Source organism: Oncorhynchus mykiss, chromosome 22 (genome assembly GCF_013265735.2).
Source record: "Oncorhynchus mykiss isolate Arlee chromosome 22, USDA_OmykA_1.1, whole genome shotgun sequence".
NCBI classification, from domain to species: Eukaryota; Metazoa; Chordata; class Actinopteri; order Salmoniformes; family Salmonidae; genus Oncorhynchus; species Oncorhynchus mykiss.
The window spans coordinates 28,342,730-28,364,873 of record NC_048586.1 but is presented as its reverse complement, the minus strand read 5'-3'; the positions used below and the strand labels follow the sequence as shown (position 1 = coordinate 28,364,873).

At 44.5% G+C, this 22,144-nt stretch overlaps 1 protein-coding gene across 2 annotated transcripts in view; it reads right to left on the bottom strand.

Moving 5' to 3' along the window:
- Positions 1–22,144, bottom strand: part of LOC110502084 (ephrin type-A receptor 3) — a 160,131-nt gene that overhangs the window by 31,477 nt on the left and 106,510 nt on the right. For both annotated transcript variants that reach the window (XM_036959042.1, XM_036959041.1), the window contains exons 9-11: positions 21,635–21,699; positions 21,048–21,173; positions 8,814–8,999 (exon numbers count right to left, since the gene is read on the bottom strand). In XM_036959042.1, coding sequence (XP_036814937.1) covers positions 8,814–8,999; positions 21,048–21,173; positions 21,635–21,699 — 377 coding nt within the window. The remainder of the gene's footprint in view (positions 1–8,813; positions 9,000–21,047; positions 21,174–21,634; positions 21,700–22,144) is intronic.

Sequence of the window (22,144 nt, the reverse complement as noted above, 5' to 3'; positions counted from 1 at the left end):
GACTACCGCCGTAAGGACTACCGCTGTAAGGACTACCGCCGTAAGGACTACCGCTGTAAAGACTACCGCTGTAAGGACTACCGCTGTAAGGACTACCGCTGTAAAGACTACCGCTGTAAGGACTACCGCTGTAAAGACTACCGCTGTAAGGACTACCGCTGTAAAGACTACCGCTGTAAAGACTACCGCTGTAAGGACTACCGCTGTAAGGACTACAGCTGTAAAGACTACCGCTGTAAGGACTACCGCTGTAAAGACTACCGCTGTAAGGACTACCACTGTAAAGACTACCGCTGTAAAGACTACCGCTGTAAGGACTACCGCTGTAAGGACTACCGCTGTAAAGACTACCGCCGTAAGGACTACCGCCGTAAGGACTACCGCCGTAAGGACTACCGCTGTAAGGACTACCGCTGTAAAGACTACCGCTGTAAAGACTACCGCTGTAAGGACTACCGCTGTAAAGACTACCGCTGTAAAGACTACCGCTGTAAGGACTACCGCTGTAAGGACTACCGCTGTAAGGACTACCGCCGTAAGGACTACCGCCGTTAGGACTACCGCCGTAAGGACTACCGCCGTAAGGACTACCGCTGTAAGGACTACCGCTGTAAATACTACCGCTGTAAAGACTAACGCTGTAAGGACTACCGCCGTAAGGACTACCGCTGTAAAGACTACCGCTGTAAAGACTACCGCTGTAAGGACTACCGCTGTAAAGACTACCGCTGTAAAGACTACCGCTGTAAAGACTACCGCTGTAAAGACTACCGCTGTAAAGACCACCGCTGTAAGGACCACCGCTGTAAAGACTACCGCTGTAAAGACAACCGCTGTAAAGACCACCGCTGTAAAGACTACCGCTGTAAAGACCACCGCTGTAAAGACCACCGCTGTAAAGACCACCGCTGTAAAGACTACCGCTGTAAGGACTACCGCTGTAAAGACTACCGCCGTAAGGACTACCGCCGTAAAGACTACCGCTGTAAGGACTACCGCTGTAAAGACTACCGCTGTAAAGACTACCGCTGTAAAGACTACCGCTGTAAAGACTACCGCCGTAAGGACTACCGCTGTAAAGACTACCGCTGTAAGGGCTACCGCTGTAAAGACTACCGCTGTAAGGACTGACGCCGTAAGGACTACCGCCGCAAGGATTGACGAAGGAAAGACTACCGCTGTAAGGACTACCGCCGGAAGGACTACCGCTGTAAAGACAACCGCTGTAAGGACTACCGCTGTAAAGACTACCGCTGTAAGGACTACAGCCGTAAGGACTACCGCTGTAAAGACTACCGCTGTAAGGACTATCGCTGTAAAGACTACCGCTGTAAGGACTACCGCTGTAAAGACTACCGCTGTAAGGACTACCGCCGTAAGGACTGACGCTGGAAAGACTACCGCTGTAAGGACTACCGCTGTAAAGACTACCGCTGGAAAGACTACCGCTGTAAGGACTGACGCCGTAAGGACTACCGCCGTAAGGACTACCGCTGTAAGGACCACCGCTGCAAAGACTACCGCTGTAAAGACTACCGCTGTAAAGACTACCGCTGTAAGGACTACCGCTGTAAAGACTACCGCTGTAAAGACTACCGCTGTAAAGACCACCGCTGTAAGGACCACCGCTGTAAAGACTACCGCTGTAAAGACAACCGCTGTAAAGACCACCGCTGTAAAGACTGCCGCTGTAAAGACCACCGCTGTAAAGACCACCGCTGTAAAGACCACCGCTGTAAAGACTACCGCTGTAAGGACTACCGCTGTAAAGACTACCGCCGTAAGGACTACCGCTGTAAAGACTACCGCTGTAAGGACTACCGCTGTAAAGACTACCGCTGTAAAGACTACCGCTGTAAAGACTACCGCTGTAAAGACTACCGCCGTAAGGACTACCGCTGTAAAGACTACCGCTGTAAGGGCTACCGCTGTAAAGACTACCGCTGTAAGGACTACCGCTGTAAAGACTACCGCTGTAAAGACTACCGCTGTAAGGACTACCGCTGTAAAGACTACCGCTGTAAGGACTACCGCTGTAAGGACTACCGCTGTAAAGACTACCGCCGTAAGGACTACCGCCGTAAGGACTACCGCCGTAAGGACTACCGCTGTAAGGACTACCGCTGTAAAGACTACCGCTGTAAAGACTACCGCTGTAAGGACTACCGCTGTAAAGACTACCGCTGTAAAGACTACCGCTGTAAGGACTACCGCTGTAAGGACTACCGCTGTAAGGACTACCGCCGTAAGGACTACCGCCGTTAGGACTACCGCTGTAAGGACTACCGCTGTAAGGACTACCGCTGTAAATACTACCGCTGTAAAGACTAACGCTGTAAGGACTACCGCCGTAAGGACTACCGCTGTAAAGACTACCGCTGTAAAGACTACCGCTGTAAGGACTACCGCTGTAAAGACTACCGCTGTAAAGACTACCGCTGTAAAGACTACCGCTGTAAAGACCACCGCTGTAAGGACCACCGCTGTAAAGACTACCGCTGTAAAGACAACCGCTGTAAAGACCACCGCTGTAAAGACTACCGCTGTAAAGACCACCGCTGTAAAGACCACCGCTGTAAAGACCACCGCTGTAAAGACTACCGCTGTAAGGACTACCGCTGTAAGGACTACCGCCGTAAGGACTACCGCTGTAAAGACTACCGCTGTAAGGACTACCGCTGTAAAGACTACCGCTGTAAAGACTACCGCTGTAAAGACTACCGCTGTAAAGACTACCGCCGTAAGGACTACCGCCTTAAAGACTACCGCTGTAAGGGCTACCGCTGTAAAGACTACCGCTGTAAGGACTGACGCCGTAAGGACTACCGCCGCAAGGATTGACGAAGGAAAGACTACCGCTGTAAGGACTACCGCCGGAAGGACTACCGCTGTAAAGACAACCGCTGTAAGGACTACCGCTGTAAAGACTACCGCTGTAAGGACTACAGCCATAAGGACTACCGCTGTAAAGACTACCGCTGTAAGGACTATCGCTGTAAAGACTACCGCTGTAAGGACTACCGCTGTAAAGACTACCGCTGTAAGGACTACCGCCGTAAGGACTGACGCTGGAAAGACTACCGCTGTAAGGACTACCGCTGTAAAGACTACCGCTGGAAAGACTACCGCTGTAAGGACTGACGCCGTAAGGACTACCGCCGTAAGGACTACCGCTGTAAGGACCACCGCTGCAAAGACTACCGCTGTAAAGACTACCGCTGTAAAGACTACCGCTGTAAGGACTACCGCTGTAAAGACTACCGCTGTAAAGACTACCGCTGTAAAGACTACCGCTGTAAAGACTACCGCTGTAAAGACCACCGCTGTAAGGACCACCGCTGTAAAGACTACCGCTGTAAAGACAACCGCTGTAAAGACCACCGCTGTAAAGACTACCGCTGTAAAGACCACCGCTGTAAAGACCACCGCTGTAAAGACCACCGCTGTAAAGACTACCGCTGTAAAGACTACCGCCGTAAGGACTACCGCTGTAAAGACTACCGCTGTAAGGACTACCGCTGTAAAGACTACCGCTGTAAAGACTACCACTGTAAAGACTACCGCTGTAAAGACTACCGCCGTAAGGACTACCGCTGTAAAGACTACCGCTGTAAGGGCTACCGCTGTAAAGACTACCGCTGTAAGGACTGACGCCGTAAGGACTACCGCCGCAAGGATTGACGAAGGAAAGACTACCGCTGTAAGGACTACCGCCGGAAGGACTACCGCTGTAAAGACAACCGCTGTAAGGACTACCGCTGTAAAGACTACCGCTGTAAGGACTATCGCTGTAAAGACTACCGCTGTAAGGACTACCGCTGTAAAGACTACCGCTGTAAGGACTACCGCCGTAAGGACTGACGCTGGAAAGACTACCGCTGTAAGGACTACCGCTGTAAAGACTACCGCTGGAAAGACTACCGCTGTAAGGACTGACGCCGTAAGGACTACCGCCGTAAGGACTACCGCTGTAAGGACCACCGCTGCAAAGACTACCGCTGTAAAGACTACCGCTGTAAAGACTACCGCTGTAAGGACTACCGCTGTAAAGACTACCGCTGTAAAGACTACCGCTGTAAGGACTACCGCTGTAAGGACTACCGCTGTAAAGACTACCGCTGTAAGGACTACCGCTGTAAAGACTACCGCTGTAAAGACTACCGCTGTAAGGACTACCGCTGTAAAGACTACCGCTGTAAGGACTACCGCTGTAAAGACTACCGCTGTAAAGACTACCGCTGTAAGGACTACCGCTGTAAGGACTACCGCCGTAAGGACTACCGCTGTAAGGACCACCGCTGCAAAGACTACTGCTGTAAAGACTACCGCTGTAAGGACTACCGCTGTAAAGACTACCGCTGTAAGGACTACCGCTGTAAAGACTACCGCTGTAAAGACTACCGCTGTAAGGACTACCGCTGTAAGGACTACCGCTGTAAGGACTACCGCTGTAAGGACTACCGCTGCAAACACTACCGCTGTAAAGACTACCGCTGTAAAGACTACCGCTGTAAGGACCACCGCTGTAAAGACTACCGCTGTAAAGACTACCGCTGTAATGACTATAGCCGTAAGGACTACCGCTGTAAAGACTACCGCTGTAAGGACTACCGCTGTAAGGACTACCGCTGTAAAGACTACCGCTGTAAAGACTACCGCTGTAAAGACTACCGCTGTAAAGACTACCGCTGTAAGGACTACCGCTGTAAGGACTACCGCTGTAAGGACTACCGCTGTAAGGACTACCGCTGCAAAGACTACCGCTGTAAAGACTACCGCTGTAAAGACTACCGCTGTAAGGACTACCGCCGTAAGGACTACCGCTGTAAGGACTACCGCTGTAAGGACTACCGCTGTAAGGACTACCGCTGCAAAGACTACCGCTGTAAAGACTACCGCTGTAAAGACTACCGCTGTAAAGACTACCGCTGTAAAGACTACCGCCGTAAGGACTACCGCTGTAAGGACTACCGCCGTAAGGACTGACGCCGTAAGGACTACCGCCGTAAGGACTGACGCTGGAAATGAGAAGCAGGTACGGGGAGATTAACATTTCATGCGGAACAGACAGGTAACAGGACAGGAACAGCGTCAGCACACGGGTAACCAAGGACCTATGACAACCAATGCAGAAGCAGGGAACAGAGCGGGAACCAGCCAGATATAGGGAAGGTAATAACAGAAGTCCAATAAATTGCTGATGCACGTGACGGGGGGAAGGCGGGTGTGCGTAATGATGATGGCAGGAGTGCGCAGTGCTGGGGAGTCTGGCGTCCTCGAGCACCAGGGGGGAAGAGCAGGAGCATGCGTGACAAACGCAGTGTGCCTGGATACAACCTTTAGCCGTGGTATATTGACCATATACCACAAACCAAAGAAATGTTTTGTCACACCCGTGGTATACGGTCTGGTATACCATGGCTGTCAGCCAATCAGTATTCAGGGCTCGAACCACCCAGTTTATAATATGCAACAACTAGCATGGGGAGCTAATATGACGAGGATTGTACCTCTGGCTACTGGACAATAAAATAAAGTTGCTATAAAATAATTGATTTTGGCTAGGCTACCTTGAAGAAAGGTAAGACATGCCTCATAATATGCAGTAAAACGTTAATTTGCTGTTTGAGATGCTGCCTGGCTCTTGCATTTCCTGGACAATGTTCTGCTCAAAGGCTCTGTATCTGTATGCTGTACGCTTGTGATAAATAAGATGCATAACCAACATACTGTACACACGCGCCAATTTAATTCTACTAAATCATTAACTCATAAATGAACCCATAGATTAACCCATAAATTAACCCATTGACCGATAAGCATAACCTGTCAAATGTATTTCCATCAATTAATAGACTAAAAAGCATTATATCACAATGGGATGTTTTCTTCTTCTGCCGGCGCCATTTTCATTAATCGGCTTTTCACTTTTTTTATCAGCCAAAAGTCGGCTATTACAAATGCATGTGTGTGTGTGTGTGTGTGTATGTGTGTGCGCGTGCGTGCGTGCGTGCGTGCGTGTGTGTGTGTGTGTGTGTATATGTGTGTGTGTATGTGTGTGTGTGTGTGTGTATGTGTGTGTGTAGTGTATGTGTGTGTGTGTGTATGTGTGTGTGTGTGTATGTATGTGTGTGTGTGTATGTGTGTGTGTGTGTGTGTGTGTGTGTGTGTGTGTGTGTGTGTGTGTGTGTGTGTGTGTGTGTGTGTGTGTGTGTGTGTGTGTGTGTGTGTGTGTCTGTGTGTGTGTGCGGTGCAGCCAAAAGCAGCAGAAGGCTTAATGAGGTGTGAAAGTCTCTGGATTATTAAGAATGAACAGGACTGGGTTAATAACTCACCCTAGAGCACAGACAGGACCGTGTGTGTGTGTGTGAGTGTGTGTCAGTCTGTTCTCGCATGCCAACCAAACTCCTAAGAGCCTGCTATCAATCATAGAGTACCCTCCAACACAGACACACACACACACACGTTACTATGCTCTCCCCTCATTCTATCCTAAAAACAGAAAGAAACAAAGAATAATTTGCATTTAAGCCTGGCATTATTCACCAGCAGGGATTTAATAGAGTGATGGAAGATGTTTTAGACAAATAGAATCCCTATATGATTGAAAAAACATTTTGCATTCCTCTCCGGGTTCTATGTACAGTCAGGTGAATGGGAAACTGCGTGGGTTTTCACTGGCTATGCTGAGTAACTGTGGTCCTGTCATAATGCTGAGAGACAACAGTTTTCACACGGCACAGTGGTTTTATCTAAACCGTCAACTAGAATACACAGGATTTCCTTTTTAGCTTTTAGTCTGTTTTTCAGGAGAACTTAGATTCCATGGCCATAAACATTTAGAGAAAATATGTGCAAGAGCCATATCAGAAGCATTATGGATATTACTAACTTTTGTAGAACTTTTTCTGGTAAACATATAATTTTTACATATCATTATCGACATTGTATAATAGGGCTGCACAAAGAAATGTAATTCACATTGAAATCGCATTATTTACATGTGCAATATCCATGTGGTCGAGATCGACACTGAGTGTACAAAACATTAAGAGCACCTTCCTAATATTGAGTTGCAACCCCCCGTTTGCCCTCAGAACAGCCTCAATTCATCGGGACATGAACTCTACAAGGTGTCGAAAGCGTTCCACAGGGATGCTGGCCCACGTTGACTCCAATGCTTCCCACTGTTGGGTCAAGTTGGCTGGATGTCCTTTGAGTGGTGGACCAGACTTTTTCTATTGTGTTATTGACTGTACGCTTGTTTATTCCATGTGTAACTCTGTGTTGTTGTTTGTGTCGCACTGCTTTGCTTTATCTTGGCCAGGTCGCAGTTGTAAATGAGAACTTGTTCTCAACTAGCCTACCTGGTTAAATGAAATAAAAAATAAAAACCCAGCAGCGTCGCAGTTCTTGACACACTCAAACTGTTGTGCCTGGCACCTACTACCATACCCTGTTCAAAAGCACATAAATATTTTGTCTTGCCCACTCACCCTCTGAATGGCACACACAATCCATGTCTCAATTGTCTCAAGGCTTAAAAATTATTCTTTAACCTGTTTCCTCCCCTTCATTTACACTGTTTGAAGTGATGAGTGTTATCAATAAGGGACCATAGCTTTCACCTGGATTCACCTGGTCAGTCTATGTCATGAAAAGAGCAGGTGTTCCTAATGTTTTGTACACTCAGTATATATCGCATGCAATATTTTGAATTGCCACTGAGTGAAATGTCCATTTTTATAGTTTACTCTGTTTGTCGTCTCTCCGTTTGTCGTCTCTCTCCCTCTCTACTCTTGCAGCTGCTCAAATGCAGTCAACGGATTGTTTCAAAGAAGAACGATGCAGCTTTCCACTTTGCTTTTAAATCATTCTTTTTTCTATTCCTACAGTTCACCCAAGTGTTTTGTATATCACAAATCAATTCGCCATTGCAATACTTGGTAAAAACAAAACGCTATTCGATTTTTGGCCCATATCGTCCAGCCCTATCGTATAATTATTTTCAACTACTGTATATTGTGATTCAGAAATCCATGGCTGGGCTACAACTGATATGAAGCATCATTAAAACAGATCTGCTCTGGCCTGCTGGTCAAGTTGACCAGAGCTGGCTAACCTCTGTAAAGTTTTACTGTGAGTTTTACAAGCCTGCTTGTTCCTTTAAACTGATCAGTTCATCTGCTGTAGAGCGAGCAGAGGGAGATATGTTATAGGTTTAACTCTTCAGTATAACACGACATGGCCAGAACAGCAGTATTATGTGTGTGTGTGTGTGTGTGTGTGTGTGTGTGTGTGTGTGTGTGTGTGTGTGTGTGTGTGTGTTGTGTATGTTTTACGTGAGTGTGTGTGTATGTTTGTGTGTGTGCATACGTGCACGCATGCATCAGGCCAGAGTGAGTTAACAGGCGGAGAGTGCAGTGAGGTGGAGACCGACTCTGATTGTGGACCAGAGGTCAAAGTAATTATTTCACCGTTTTTCGAGTAATTACCTTTAAGAGGCTGAGAATGTGTGAGTGTGTGAGAATATCTGTGTTAAGGAGCCTCAGGAGGGAGGGTGAGATTCAAGCCAATAGAACTCAACAAAAATGGATTATCTTGTAAAGGTGTAGCCAGTTTCATAGAATTGTTCAGTGTATAACCAACAACACATTTTGTCCAAGGTTTTCTTCTGGGAAGGATTCTTTAGGCTCCATCTGGCCAGGCATAACATACTTCATACATACATAAATATGACGCCAATATTTAATTAGTGATATGTTTGTTTTTCTCTCATTCTTATTGTATAGTAAGATGTGGTCTGTACGTACTCCTGGTGACCACTCCCTCCAGCCTGATGATGTTTGGATGGTCAAACTGTCCCATGATTGACGCCTCGGACAGGAAGTCCCGCCTCTGTTTGTCGGTGTATCCTGCCTTCAGCGTCTTGATTGCCACACAGATCTCCTTCTTACTGGGCAGACGCAGACGACCACTGCACACCTCCCCAAACTCACCTAAACACACACACATACACACACAGAGCGTTAATAACACACACATGCACTGTCACCAAGGACCTGAGGCTACAATCTATTATTGATTACTTTTCATCAGAATAACTGTTATCATTTATTTCAGTTGGATCAGACCCGTCAGAGAGTCTTGCTTCATTTCATAAATACCCACATTAGGCCATTATAAGCATGTGCAGTCATATGTCTTTCTTGGAATCCATTTCCCTCACTGAGATAACAATGACAAATTGAAGCTTGACTACATTGGCCACAGTCTATAAATGACCATTCTACTTTCCATATCATGTAAAGCACTATGACACTCATCAGAGCTGAACAATTATAATTCCAGCATAGTGAGGACATGTACAGTATCATTCCAGCATAGTGAGGACATGTACAGTATAATTCCAGCATAGTGAGGACATGTACAGTATCATTCCAGCATAGTGAGGACATGTACAGTATCATTCCAGCATAGTGAGGACATGTACAGTATAATTCCAGCATAGTGAGGACATGTACAGTATCATTCCAGCATAGTGAGGACATGTACAGTATCATTCCAGCATAGTGAGGACATGTACAGTATCATTCCAGCATAGTGAGGACACATACAGTATAATTCCAGCATAGTGAGGACATATACAGTATAATTCCAGCATAGTGAGGACATATACAGTATAATTCCAGCATAGTGAGAACATGTACAGTATCATTCCAGCATAGTGAGGACATGTACAGTATAATTCCAGCATAGTGAGGACATGTACAGTATAATTCCAGCATAGTGAGGACATGTACAGTATCATTCCAGCATAGTGAGGACATATACAGTATAATTCCAGCATAGTGAGAAAATGTACAGTATCATTCCAGCATAGTGAGGACATGTATAGTATCATTCCAGCATAGTGAGGACATGTACAGTATCATTCCAGCATAGTGAGGACATATACAGTATCATTCCAGCATAGTGAGGACATATACAGTATAATTCCAGCATAGTGAGAACATGTATAGTATCATTCCAGCATAGTGAGGACATGTACAGTATCATTCCAGCATAGTGAGGACATGTACAGTATAATTCCAGCATAGTGAGGACATGTACAGTATAATTCCAGCATAGTGAGGACATGTACAGTATCATTCCAGCATAGTGAGGACATGTACAGTATAATTCCAGCATAGTGAGGACATGTACAGTATCATTCCAGCATAGTGAGGACATGTACAGTATCATTCCAGCATAGTGAGGACATGTACAGTATCATTCCAGCATAGTGAGGACACGTACAGTATAATTCCAGCATAGTGAGGACATATACAGTATAATTCCAGCATAGTGAGGACATATACAGTATAATTCCAGCATAGTGAGAACATGTACAGTATCATTCCAGCATAGTGAGGACATGTACAGTATAATTCCAGCATAGTGAGGACATGTACAGTATAATTCCAGCATAGTGAGGACATGTACAGTATCATTCCAGCATAGTGAGGACATATACAGTATAATTCCAGCATAGTGAGAAAATGTACAGTATCATTCCAGCATAGTGAGGACATGTATAGTATCATTCCAGCATAGTGAGGACATGTACAGTATCATTCCAGCATAGTGAGGACATATACAGTATCATTCCAGCATAGTGAGGACATATACAGTATAATTCCAGCATAGTGAGAACATGTATAGTATCATTCCAGCATAGTGAGGACATGTACAGTATCATTCCAGCATAGTGAGGACATGTACAGTATAATTCCAGCATAGTGAGGACATGTATAGTATCATTCCAGCATAGTGAGGACATATACAGTATAATTCCAGCATAGTGAGGACATGTACAGTATCATTCCAGCATAGTGAGGACATGTACTGTATCATTCCAGCATAGTGAGGACATGTACAGTATCATTCCAGCATAGTGAGGACATGTACTGTATCATTCCAGCATAGTGAGGACATGTACAGTATCATTCCAGCATAGTGAGGACATGTACAGTATAATTCCAGCATAGTGAGGACATGTACAGTATCATTCCAGCATAGTGAGGACATGTACAGTATAATTCCAGCATAGTGAGGACATGTACAGTATAATTCCAGCATAGTGAGGACATGTACTGTATCATTCCAGCATAGTGAGGACATGTACAGTATAATTCCAGCATAGTGAGGACATGTACAGTATCATTCCAGCATAGTGAGGACATGTACAGTATAATTCCAGCATAGTGAGGACATGTACAGTATAATTCCAGCATAGTGAGGACATGTACTGTATCATTCCAGCATAGTGAGGACATGTACAGTATAATTCCAGCATAGTGAGGACATGTACTGTATCATTCCAGCATAGTGAGGACATGTACAGTATGTTCTATCCCTCTGAGGTATGAAGCCTCTCTGGTGGTGTCACACCCTGATCTGTTTCACCTGTTCCTGTGATTGACTCCACCCCCTCCAGGTGTCGCTTGTTTTCCCCAGTGTATTTATCCCTGTGTTTCCTGTCTCTCTGTGCCAGTGTATTTATCCCTGTGTTTCCTGTCTCTCTGTACCAGTTCGTCTTGTTCGTCTCCAAGTCAACCAGCGTGTTCCCATTCTCCTGCTTTTTGCGTTCTCCTTTTTCTAGTCCTCACGGTTTTGACACTTGCCTGTTTCTGGACTCTGTACCCACCTGCCTGACCATTCTGCCTGCCTTGACCACGAGCCTGTCTGCCACTCTGTACCTCCGGGACTCTGATCTTGTTTTGACCTTTTTGCCTGTCCACGACCATTCTCTTGCCTACCCCTTTGGATTAATCAACATAGTAAGACTCCAACCATCTGCCTCCTGTGTCTGCATTTCATTCTCGCCTTGTGCCTTGATAGGTGGATAGCTTCTCTGGTGGATAGGATCACAGAACACAAAAACTCTATTAGACACAAGGACGAGAACTACCCTCTAGCAGCCCACTTTATCCAACACCAACATACAGTCAATGACCTGAAATGTTCTGGGCAATAGAGAATGCAAAAAAGAGGCTAAATGGATCCACCTCCTAGATACTGTTTATCCCCATGGACGTAACAAACTACAGCTAAACTAGTATACTTAGCCCTTCCTAGACTGACTAGTCTATAGCCTCTTGTGTACTTTACTTGTTCTTCTGAATTATAGTATATTCACTATATTGTGCTTCTTTTTTATGGAACGTGTTTTACGCACCAGTTCATATACTGTCCTTTATGCACCAGTTCATATACTGTCCTTTATGCACCAGTTCATATAATGTCCTTTACGCACCAGTTCATATACTGTCCTTTATGCACCAGTTCATATACTGTCCTTTACACACCAGTTAATATACTGTCCTTTACACACCAGTTCATATACTGTCCTTTATGCACCAGTTCATTTACTGTCCTTTACACACCAGTTAATATACTGTCCTTTACACACCAGTTCATATACTGTCCTTTATGCACCAGTTCATTTACTGTCCTTTATGCACCAGTTCATATAATGTCCTTTACGCACCAGTTCATATACTGTCCTTTATGCACCAGTTCATATACTGTCCTTTACACACCAGTTAATATACTGTCCTTTATGCACCAGTTCATATACTGTCCTTTACACACCAGTTCATATACTGTCCTTTACGCACCAGTTCATATACTGTCCTTTATGCACCAGTTCATATACTGTCCTTTACACACCAGTTAATATACTGTCCTTTATGCACCAGTTCATATACTGTCCTTTATGCACCAGTTCATTTACTGTCCTTTACGCACCAGTTCATATCCTGTCCTTTATGCACCAGTTCATATACTGTCCTTTACACACCAGTTCATATACTGTCCTTTATGCACCAGTTCATATACTGTCCTTTACACACCAGTTCATATCCTGTCCTTTACACACCAGTTCATATACTGTCCTTTACACACCAGTTCATATACTGTCCTTTATGCACCAGTTCATATACTGTCCTTTATGCACCAGTTCATATACTGTCCTTTATGCACCAGTTCATATACTGTCCTTTACACACCAGTTCATATACTGTCCTTTACACACCAGTTCATATACTGTCCTTTATGCACCAGTTCATATACTGTCCTTTACACACCAGTTCATATACTGTCCATTACGCACCAGTTCATATACTGTCCTTTACACACCAGTTCATATACTGTCCTTTACACACCAGTTCATATACTGTCCTTTATGCACCAGTTCATATACTGTCCATTACGCACCAGTTCATATACTGTCCTTTACGCACCAGTTCATATACTGTCCTTTATGCACCAGTTCATATACTGTCCTTTACGCACCAGTTCATATACTGTCCTTTATGCACCAGTTCATATACTGTCCTTTACACACCAGTTCATATACTGTCCTTTACGCACCAGTTCATATACTGTCCATTACGCACCAGTTCATATACTGTCCTTTACACACCAGTTCATATACTGTCCTTTACACACCAGTTCATATACTGTCCTTTATGCACCAGTTCATATACTGTCCATTACGCACCAGTTCATATACTGTCCTTTACACACCAGTTCATATACTGTCCTTTATGCACCAGTTCATATACTGTCCTTTATGCACCAGTTCATATACTGTCCTTTACACACCAGTTCATATACTGTCCATTACGCACCAGTTCATATACTGTCCTTTACACACCAGTTCATATACTGTCCTTTACACACCAGTTCATATACTGTCCTTTATGCACCAGTTCATATACTGTCCTTTACACACCAGTTCATATACTGTCCTTTACGCACCAGTTCATATACTGTCCATTACGCACCAGTTCATATACTGTCCTTTACACACCAGTTCATATACTGTCCTTTACACACCAGTTCATATACTGTCCTTTATGCACCAGTTCATATACTGTCCTTTACACACCAGTTCATATACTGTCCTTTACACACCAGTTCATATACTGTCCTTTACACACCAGTTCATATACTGTCCTTTACACACCAGTTCATATACTGTCCTTTACACACCAGTTCATATACTGTCCTTTATGCACCAGTTCATTTACTGTCCTTTACGCACCAGTTCATATACTGTCCTTTACACACCAGTTCATATACTGTCCTTTACACACCAGTTCATATACTGTCCTTTACACACCAGTTCATATACTGTCCTTTACACACCAGTTCATATACTGTCCTTTACACACCAGTTCATATACTGTCCTTTATGCACCAGTTCATATACTGTCCTTTACGCACCAGTTCATATAATGTCCTTTACACACCAGTTCATATACTGTCCTTTACACACCACTTCATATACTGTCCTTTACACACCAGTTCATATACTGTCCTTTACACACCAGTTCATATACTGTCCTTTACACACCAGTTCATATAATGTCCTTTATGCACCAGTTCATATACTGTCCTTTACGCACCAGTTCATATACTGTCCTTTACACACCAGTTCATATACTGTCCTTTACGCACCAGTTCATATACTGTCCTTTACACACCAGTTCATATAATGTCCTTTACACACCAGTTCATATACTGTCCTTTACACACCAGTTCATATAATGTCCTTTATGCACCAGTTCATATACTGTCCTTTACACACCAGTTCATATAATGTCCTTTACACACCAGTTCATATACTGTCCTTTACGCACCAGTTCATATACTGTCCTTTACGCACCAGTTCATATACTGTCCTTTACACACCAGTTCATATACTGTCCTTTATGCACCAGTTCATATAATGTCCTTTATGCACCAGTTCATATACTGTCCTTTATGCACCAGTTCATATAATGTCCTTTACACACCAGTTCATATAATGTCCTTTACACACCAGTTCATATCCTGTCCTTTACACACCAGTTCATATAATGTCCTTTATGCACCAGTTCATATACTGTCCTTTACACACCAGTTCATATACTGTCCTTTACGCACCAGTTCATATAATGTCCTTTACACACCAGTTCATATACTGTCCTTTACACACCAGTTCATATACTGTCCTTTACACACCAGTTCATATAATGTCCTTTACACACCAGTTCATATAATGTCCTTTACACACCAGTTCATATAATGTCCTTTACACACCAGTTCATATAATGTCCTTTACACACCAGTTCATATAATGTCCTTTACACACCAGTTCATATACTGTCCTTTACACACCAGTTCATATAATGTCCTTTACACACCAGTTCATATACTGTCCTTTACACACCAGTTCATATACTGTCCTTTACGCACCAGTTCATATACTGTCCTTTACACACCAGTTCATATACTGTCCTTTACACACCAGTTCATATACTGTCCTTTACACACCAGTTCATATAATGTCCTTTACACACCAGTTCATATACTGTCCTTTACACACCACTTCATATACTGTCCTTTACACACCAGTTCATATACTGTCCTTTACACACCAGTTCATATACTGTCCTTTACACACCAGTTCATATACTGTCCTTTATGCACCAGTTCATATACTGTCCTTTACGCACCAGTTCATATACTGTCCTTTACGCACCAGTTCATATACTGTCCTTTACACACCAGTTCATATACTGTCCTTTACACACCAGTTCATATACTGTCCTTTACACACCAGTTCATATACTGTCCTTTACGCACCAGTTCATATACTGTCCTTTACACACCAGTTCATATACTGTCCTTTACGCACCAGTTCATATACTGTCCTTTACGCACCAGTTCATATACTGTCCTTTACACACCAGTTCATATACTGTCCTTTACACACCAGTTCATATACTGTCCTTTACGCACCAGTTCATATACTGTCCTTTACACACCAGTTCATATACTGTCCTTTACACACCAGTTCATATAATGTCCTTTACACACCAGTTCATATACTGTCCTTTACGCACCAGTTCATATACTGTCCTTTACACACCAGTTCATATACTGTCCTTTACGCACCAGTTCATATACTGTCCTTTACACACCAGTTCATATACTGTCCTTTACACACCAGTTCATATAATGTCCTTTACACACCAGTTCATATAATGTCCTTTATGCACCAGTTCATAGAAGTAGTGTTGCAGATGTGCGTCCTGATGCACAATGCTGATCTGCTCCTATATGTATTCTTTTGTAAATCTTTTCTGTTAATAGTTCACTAAAGTTTACTGCGAAGGTCTGGCCGCCTACTCTTCTTCTTTCTTATATAGTTTCACTAGGCAGGACGTTGTGGTAGAGAGACCACTTCAACATCAGAAGGGCAGGTCAAGCATCACTCTGATACGGCTGGTGACAGGGACTTGGCTAGAGAGGAGAGGGTGTGTGTTTGTGAAGGACAGTGACGTCACAGCTAAAACATGCCAAGCCCTCTCTCCGGGATGATCATTTCCCATAGCTGAGTTGGATCAGAGACGCATGATCGGTACTGAGTCAGAGACACACACACGCAAGGAGGCATATCACACGTACACACACATTGAGGGTCAGTAGTACTGACCTGAGATTGGGTCTGGAAGAATTTAGCAGAATAATTACAGGCTGTCTAAACAGAGCAGCACGCAGCCTGCTGGGCTATGGGAGGGGGGGTCACAGCTGGGCTGTGGTTGGCCAGTGGACAGGCTGGGAAACGACCAGCACCAGGGTCAGTATTACCCTACCCTCCATCCACTCCTCTGATAAGCAGGGGAAGTGATTTGATTAATGAAACAAACTCTCTCTGCTTTCTTAGGCTTTGATGTCTGCAGGTCATCTGTAAGGTGATGCCTTGTGTTTTAAAACAACCATCCAGAGAGAGTCTTTCAGATCTACTGCAGGGTGTCAAGTACACGGCCCGCGAGGGCGTCCAATCCGGCTCCCGGGTGGTTTGCATAATTTAAAAAAATAATATACACTACCGTTCAAAAGTTTGGAGTCACTTAGAAATGTCCTTGTTTTTGAAAGAAACGCTATTTTTTTGTCCATTAAAATAACATCAAATTGATCAGAAAGTCTACAGTGTAGACATTGTTCATGTTATAAATGACTATTGTAGCTGGAAACAGCTGATTTTTAATGGAATATCTACATAGGTGTACAGAGGCCCATTATCAGCAACCGTCACTCCTGTGTTCCAATGGCACTTTGTGTTAGCTAATCCAAATGTATTATTAAGTCTAATTGATCATTTGAAAACCCTTTTGCAACTATATTAGCACAGCTGAAAACTGTTGTTTTGATTAAAGAAGCAATAAAACTGGCCTTCTTTAGACCAGTTGGGTATCTGGAGCATCAGCATTTGTGGGTTCGATTACAGGCTCAAAATGGCCAAAGACTTTTCTTCTGAAACTCATCAGTCTATTCTTGTTCTGAGAAATTAAGGCTATTCCATGCGAGAAATTGCCAAGAGACTGAAGATCTCGTCCAACGCTGTGTACTACTCCCTTCACAGAACAGCGCAAACTGGCGCTAACCAGAATAGAAAGAGGAGTGGGAGGCTCCGGTGCACACCTGAGCAAGAGGACAAGTACATTAGAGTGTCTAGTTTGAGAAACAGACACCTCACAAGTCCTCAATGGTCAGCTTCATAAAATAGTACCTGCAAAACACCCGTCTCAACATCAACAGTGAAGCGGCGACTCCGGGATGCTGTCCTTCTAGGCAGAGTTGCAAAGAAAAAGCCATATCTCAGATTAACCAATAAAAATAAAAGATTAAGATGGGCAAAATAACACAGACACTGGACAGAGGAACTCTGCATAGAAGGCCAGCATCCCGGAGTCGCCTCTTCACTGTTGGCTGAAAAGTTGCTTCCTTCTCCTCTGACAATGTTCCCCAACTCTGAGGATATTTTTCTTCCAGCAGGACAATGCTCCTTGCCACACAGTCAGGTCAATCAAGGTGTGGATGGAGGACCACTAGATCAAGACCGTGTCATGGCCAGCCCAATCTCCAGACCTGAACCCCATTGAAAACTACTGGAATGTGATCAAGAGGAAGATGGACGGTCACAAGCCATCAAACAAAGCTGAGATGCTTGACGTTTTGCACCAGGAGTGGCATAAAGTCACCCAACATCAATTATTTTTTATTTTACCTTTATTTAACTAAGCAAGTCAGTTAAGAACAAATTCTTATTTTCAATGACGGCCTAGGAACAGTGGGTTAACTGCCTTGTTCAGGGGCCGAAAGACAGATTTTTACCTTGTCAGCTCGGGGATTCAATCTTGCAACCTTTCAGTTGCTAGTCCAACGCTCTAACCACTAGGCTACCTGCCACCCCCCACTTTGTCAATGTGAAAGACTGGTGGAGAGCATGCTAAGAGGCATGAAAGCTGTGATTGAAAATCAGGGTTATTCCACCCAATATTGATTTGTGAACTCTTCCTAAGTTAAAACATTAGTATTGTGTTGTTTAAAAATGAATATGAACTGATTTTCTTTGCATTATTTGAGGTCTGACAACACTGCATCTTTTCTGTTATTTTGACCAGTGGTCATTTTCTGCTAATAAATGCTCTCAATGACAATATTTTTATTTAGAATTTGGGAGAAATGTTGTCAGTAGTTTATAGAATAATATTCATTATATCCAAACATACCTATAACTAGTAAAACCAGAGACTGAACATTTTGCAGTGGTCTCTTACTTTTTTCCAGAGCTGTATAGTGCATTTCAGAAAGTATTCAGACCCCTTGACTTTTTTCACATTTTACAGCCTTATTCTAAAATGGATTCAATAGTCCCCCCCCCCCCCCCATCAACCTACACACAATACCCCATACCCCATAATGACAACATGAAAACAAGTTTTTAGAAAATGTTGCTAATTTATTACAAATAAAAAACTGAAATACCTTATTTACATAAGCATTCAGATCTCAAGGACGCTCAATGAAAACAGGATGCACCTGAGCTCAATTTCAAGTCTCATAGCAAAGGGTCTGAATACTTAGGTAAATGTGATATTTCAGTTTAACATTTTTGGAATATTGTGTGTAGATTGATGAGGGGGAAAAACAATTGAATCCATTTTAGGACTATTTTTTGCACATTTTGACAGCAAGGAAATATAACACATTTTCAGTGCAGCCCTCTGGACCTTGCTGAAGACCAAATGCGCCCCCCGGGACAAAATTTGTTTGACACCCCTGATCTACAGGAACAGCTAAACTCTAGAGGGAGTGTATACTGCATTCTACTCTGTAAGTGCAGGTCTTGTAGAGTGAGGTCTGTATGATGGCTTTACAGCCAGAGGGACTTAGGAGACTAACATGCTGCTGTGTGTGTGTGTGTGTGTGTGTGTGTGTGTGTGTGTGTGTGTGTGTGTGTGTGTGTGTGTGTGTGTGTGTGTGCGTGTGCGCGTGTGTATGTGTGCTCTCCCACTGCCTGCTATTCCCATGAATCACAATGCATTAACTTCATGTCTACACTCCTGCTGAAGACATCAGGGGGAGAGAGGAGAGGTGGAGAAAGGAGAGAGAGGAGAGGAAGAGAGAGGAGAGGTGGAGAAAGGAGAGGTGGAGAGAGAGGAGAGGTGGAGAAAGGAGAGGTGGAGAAAGGAGAGAGAGGAGAGAGAGAGGAGAGAGAGGAGAGGTGGAAAGAGAGGAGAGAGAGGAGAGAGAGAGGAGAGGTGGAGAGAGAGAGGAGAGAGAGGAGAGAGAGAGAGGAGAGAGAGGAGAGAGGAGAGAGGAGAGAGAGAGGAGAGAGAGAAGAGAGAGAGGAGAGAGGAGAGAGAGAGGAGAGAGAGGAGAGAGAGGAGAGAGAGGAGAGAGAGAGGAGAGAGGGGAGAGGTGGAGAAAGGAGAGAGAGAGGAGAAAGGAGAGGTGGAGAAAGGAGAGAGAGGAGAGAGAGGAGAGAAGGAGAAAGGAGAGAGAGGGGAGAGAGAGGTAGAGAGAAGAAAGGAGAGAGAGATAAGAAGAGAAAGGAGAGAGAGAGGTAGAGAGAGGAGAGGTGGAGAAAGGAGAGAGAGAGGAGAGAGAGGTAGAGAGGAGAAAGGAGAGAGAGATAAGAAGAGAAAGGAGAGAGAGAGGAGATAGAGGAGAGAGAGGAGAGGTGGAGAAAGGAGAGAGAGAGGAGAGAGAGGAGAGAGAGGAGAGGTGGAGGAAGGAGAGAGAGGAGAGGAGGAGAAAGGAGAGAGAGAGGAGAGGTAGAGAGGATAAAGGAGAGAGAGATAAGAAGAGAAAGGAGAGAGAGAGGAGAGAGAGGAGAGGTGGAGAAAGGAGAGAGAGAGGAGAGGTGGAGAAAGGAGAGAGGGGGGAGAGAGGAGAGGAGGAGAAAGGAGAGAGAGGGGAGAGAGAGGTAGAGAGGAGAAAGGAGAGAGAGATAAGAAGAGAAAGGAGAGAGAGAGAGAGGTAGAGAGGAAGCTGTGGGGGGGGGGGGGTGTAAAATAATATCCCATCTGGAGGTGCGGTACTTTTACCCATAGTCCTCTGCTTCAGCAGCATGCACTCTATTAAATGCAGTGAGGCAGGGAGGACTTCTTCCGTCTCCCTCTCTACATCCCCTTTCTCTATCCATCAATCCCTATCACTACCTCCACTCCCCTTCCGACCATCTCTCAATCCAACCCTTTATCCATATCACCTTTTCCTCCCCCCCATCCCTCACTCTTCTTCCCTTCCTCCCTCCCTTCCCTGCCTTTCCCTCTCTCCCTCCGTAGCAGGAGAGGAGGAAAATGAAGCTCTCCAGCTGAGGTGTTAAATGAATCTCATTCTCACCACATTCAGAACAAACACACTTCACTCTCAAATAGCTCCTCTTTGTGCCTCTGAATGCCAATGTATGTGACGTATATTTGGGATTGCTGTGAATTTAATGTGGGACATTTTGTTCAAGATGTCTTACTGTAGGTAACCGTATCTGAATGCTATGTGTTATTGACATGTTTGGGATTTAAAAATACATTTGATTGATATAAATATATATATATATATATATGTATGTGTGTGTGTGTGTGTGTGTGTGTGTGTGTGTGTGTGTGTGTGTGTGTGTGTGTGTATGTGTGTGTGTGCGTGTGTGATGTCTCTTGTCTCACCTGCTCCCACCACCTTGTCGATGGCGATACAGGAAGCATCCAGCTCCTTGGCAAACTCATGGACGGCCTGGCTGGGGTCTTCATAGGTGTGAGGGTCTACGTAGGTCCTTATTCCTGGCAGTCGCACTGAGGAGGGAGAGGGAGAGAGTTGGCAATTGTTTCATTGGGAGAACCAGAAGGGGTGTGTGTGTGTGTGTGTGTGTGTGTGTGTGTGTGTGTGTGTGTGGTTTTAGAATGTGTTAGCTATAGGAATAGGCAGTGGAGACTAGAGACTTTGGCTGGGTCACAAAACACATTACATCATGTGACATGTATGGATGACTCACCCATCAATAAGGCCAGTCAATGGTTCATATGTAAGAACAACACTAGGTTGGTTTATGAGTGTGGCCAGCCCCAATGAAAACACATTTCTGTTCAAATAAACCCCAATCAGGAGATGGATTATACTGTACACAAACATCCTGGCCCTGTACCTAACTAACGCTGAGGTGGGGGAATAATGACTCACTGTATTTTAGAAGAACCATTGACAGACAAAGAGACAGAGAAAGAGACAGACAGGGAGGGGAGAGAGGTGAACTTACGGTGACCGTTGCCAAAGTGCAGTCTCTTTTCATCAGGCTGTTTAGACTTGCTGTAGCCACAGAACCTGTCAGTCACAATGATAGAGATTAAGGTCACACCTTTACCCATCAGCCTTCACTCCCCCCTTTCCCTTGCCTTACATCTGAGGGCATAGCACATTGTTTGTGTTTGTGTGTGTGTGTGTGTGTGTGCAGAGGGGAGCAGCAGTCAGTCCAGTCTACGATGGCGTGTTTTTCTTTGCTGTGAGCCAGAACAGGATCTGTTGGACTAGTAATGAGCCTGAGAGTTCTACTCTCACTACAGCACTGACTGCCAACATCAACCCCACACGCAGGCACACACACACACCTCTCACATCGGGGCTGTTACACCACACACACACACCTCTCACATCGGGGCTGTTACACCACACACACACACACACCTCTCACATCGGGCTGTTACACCACACACACACACACACACACACCTCTCACATTGGGGCTGTTACACCACACACACACACCTCT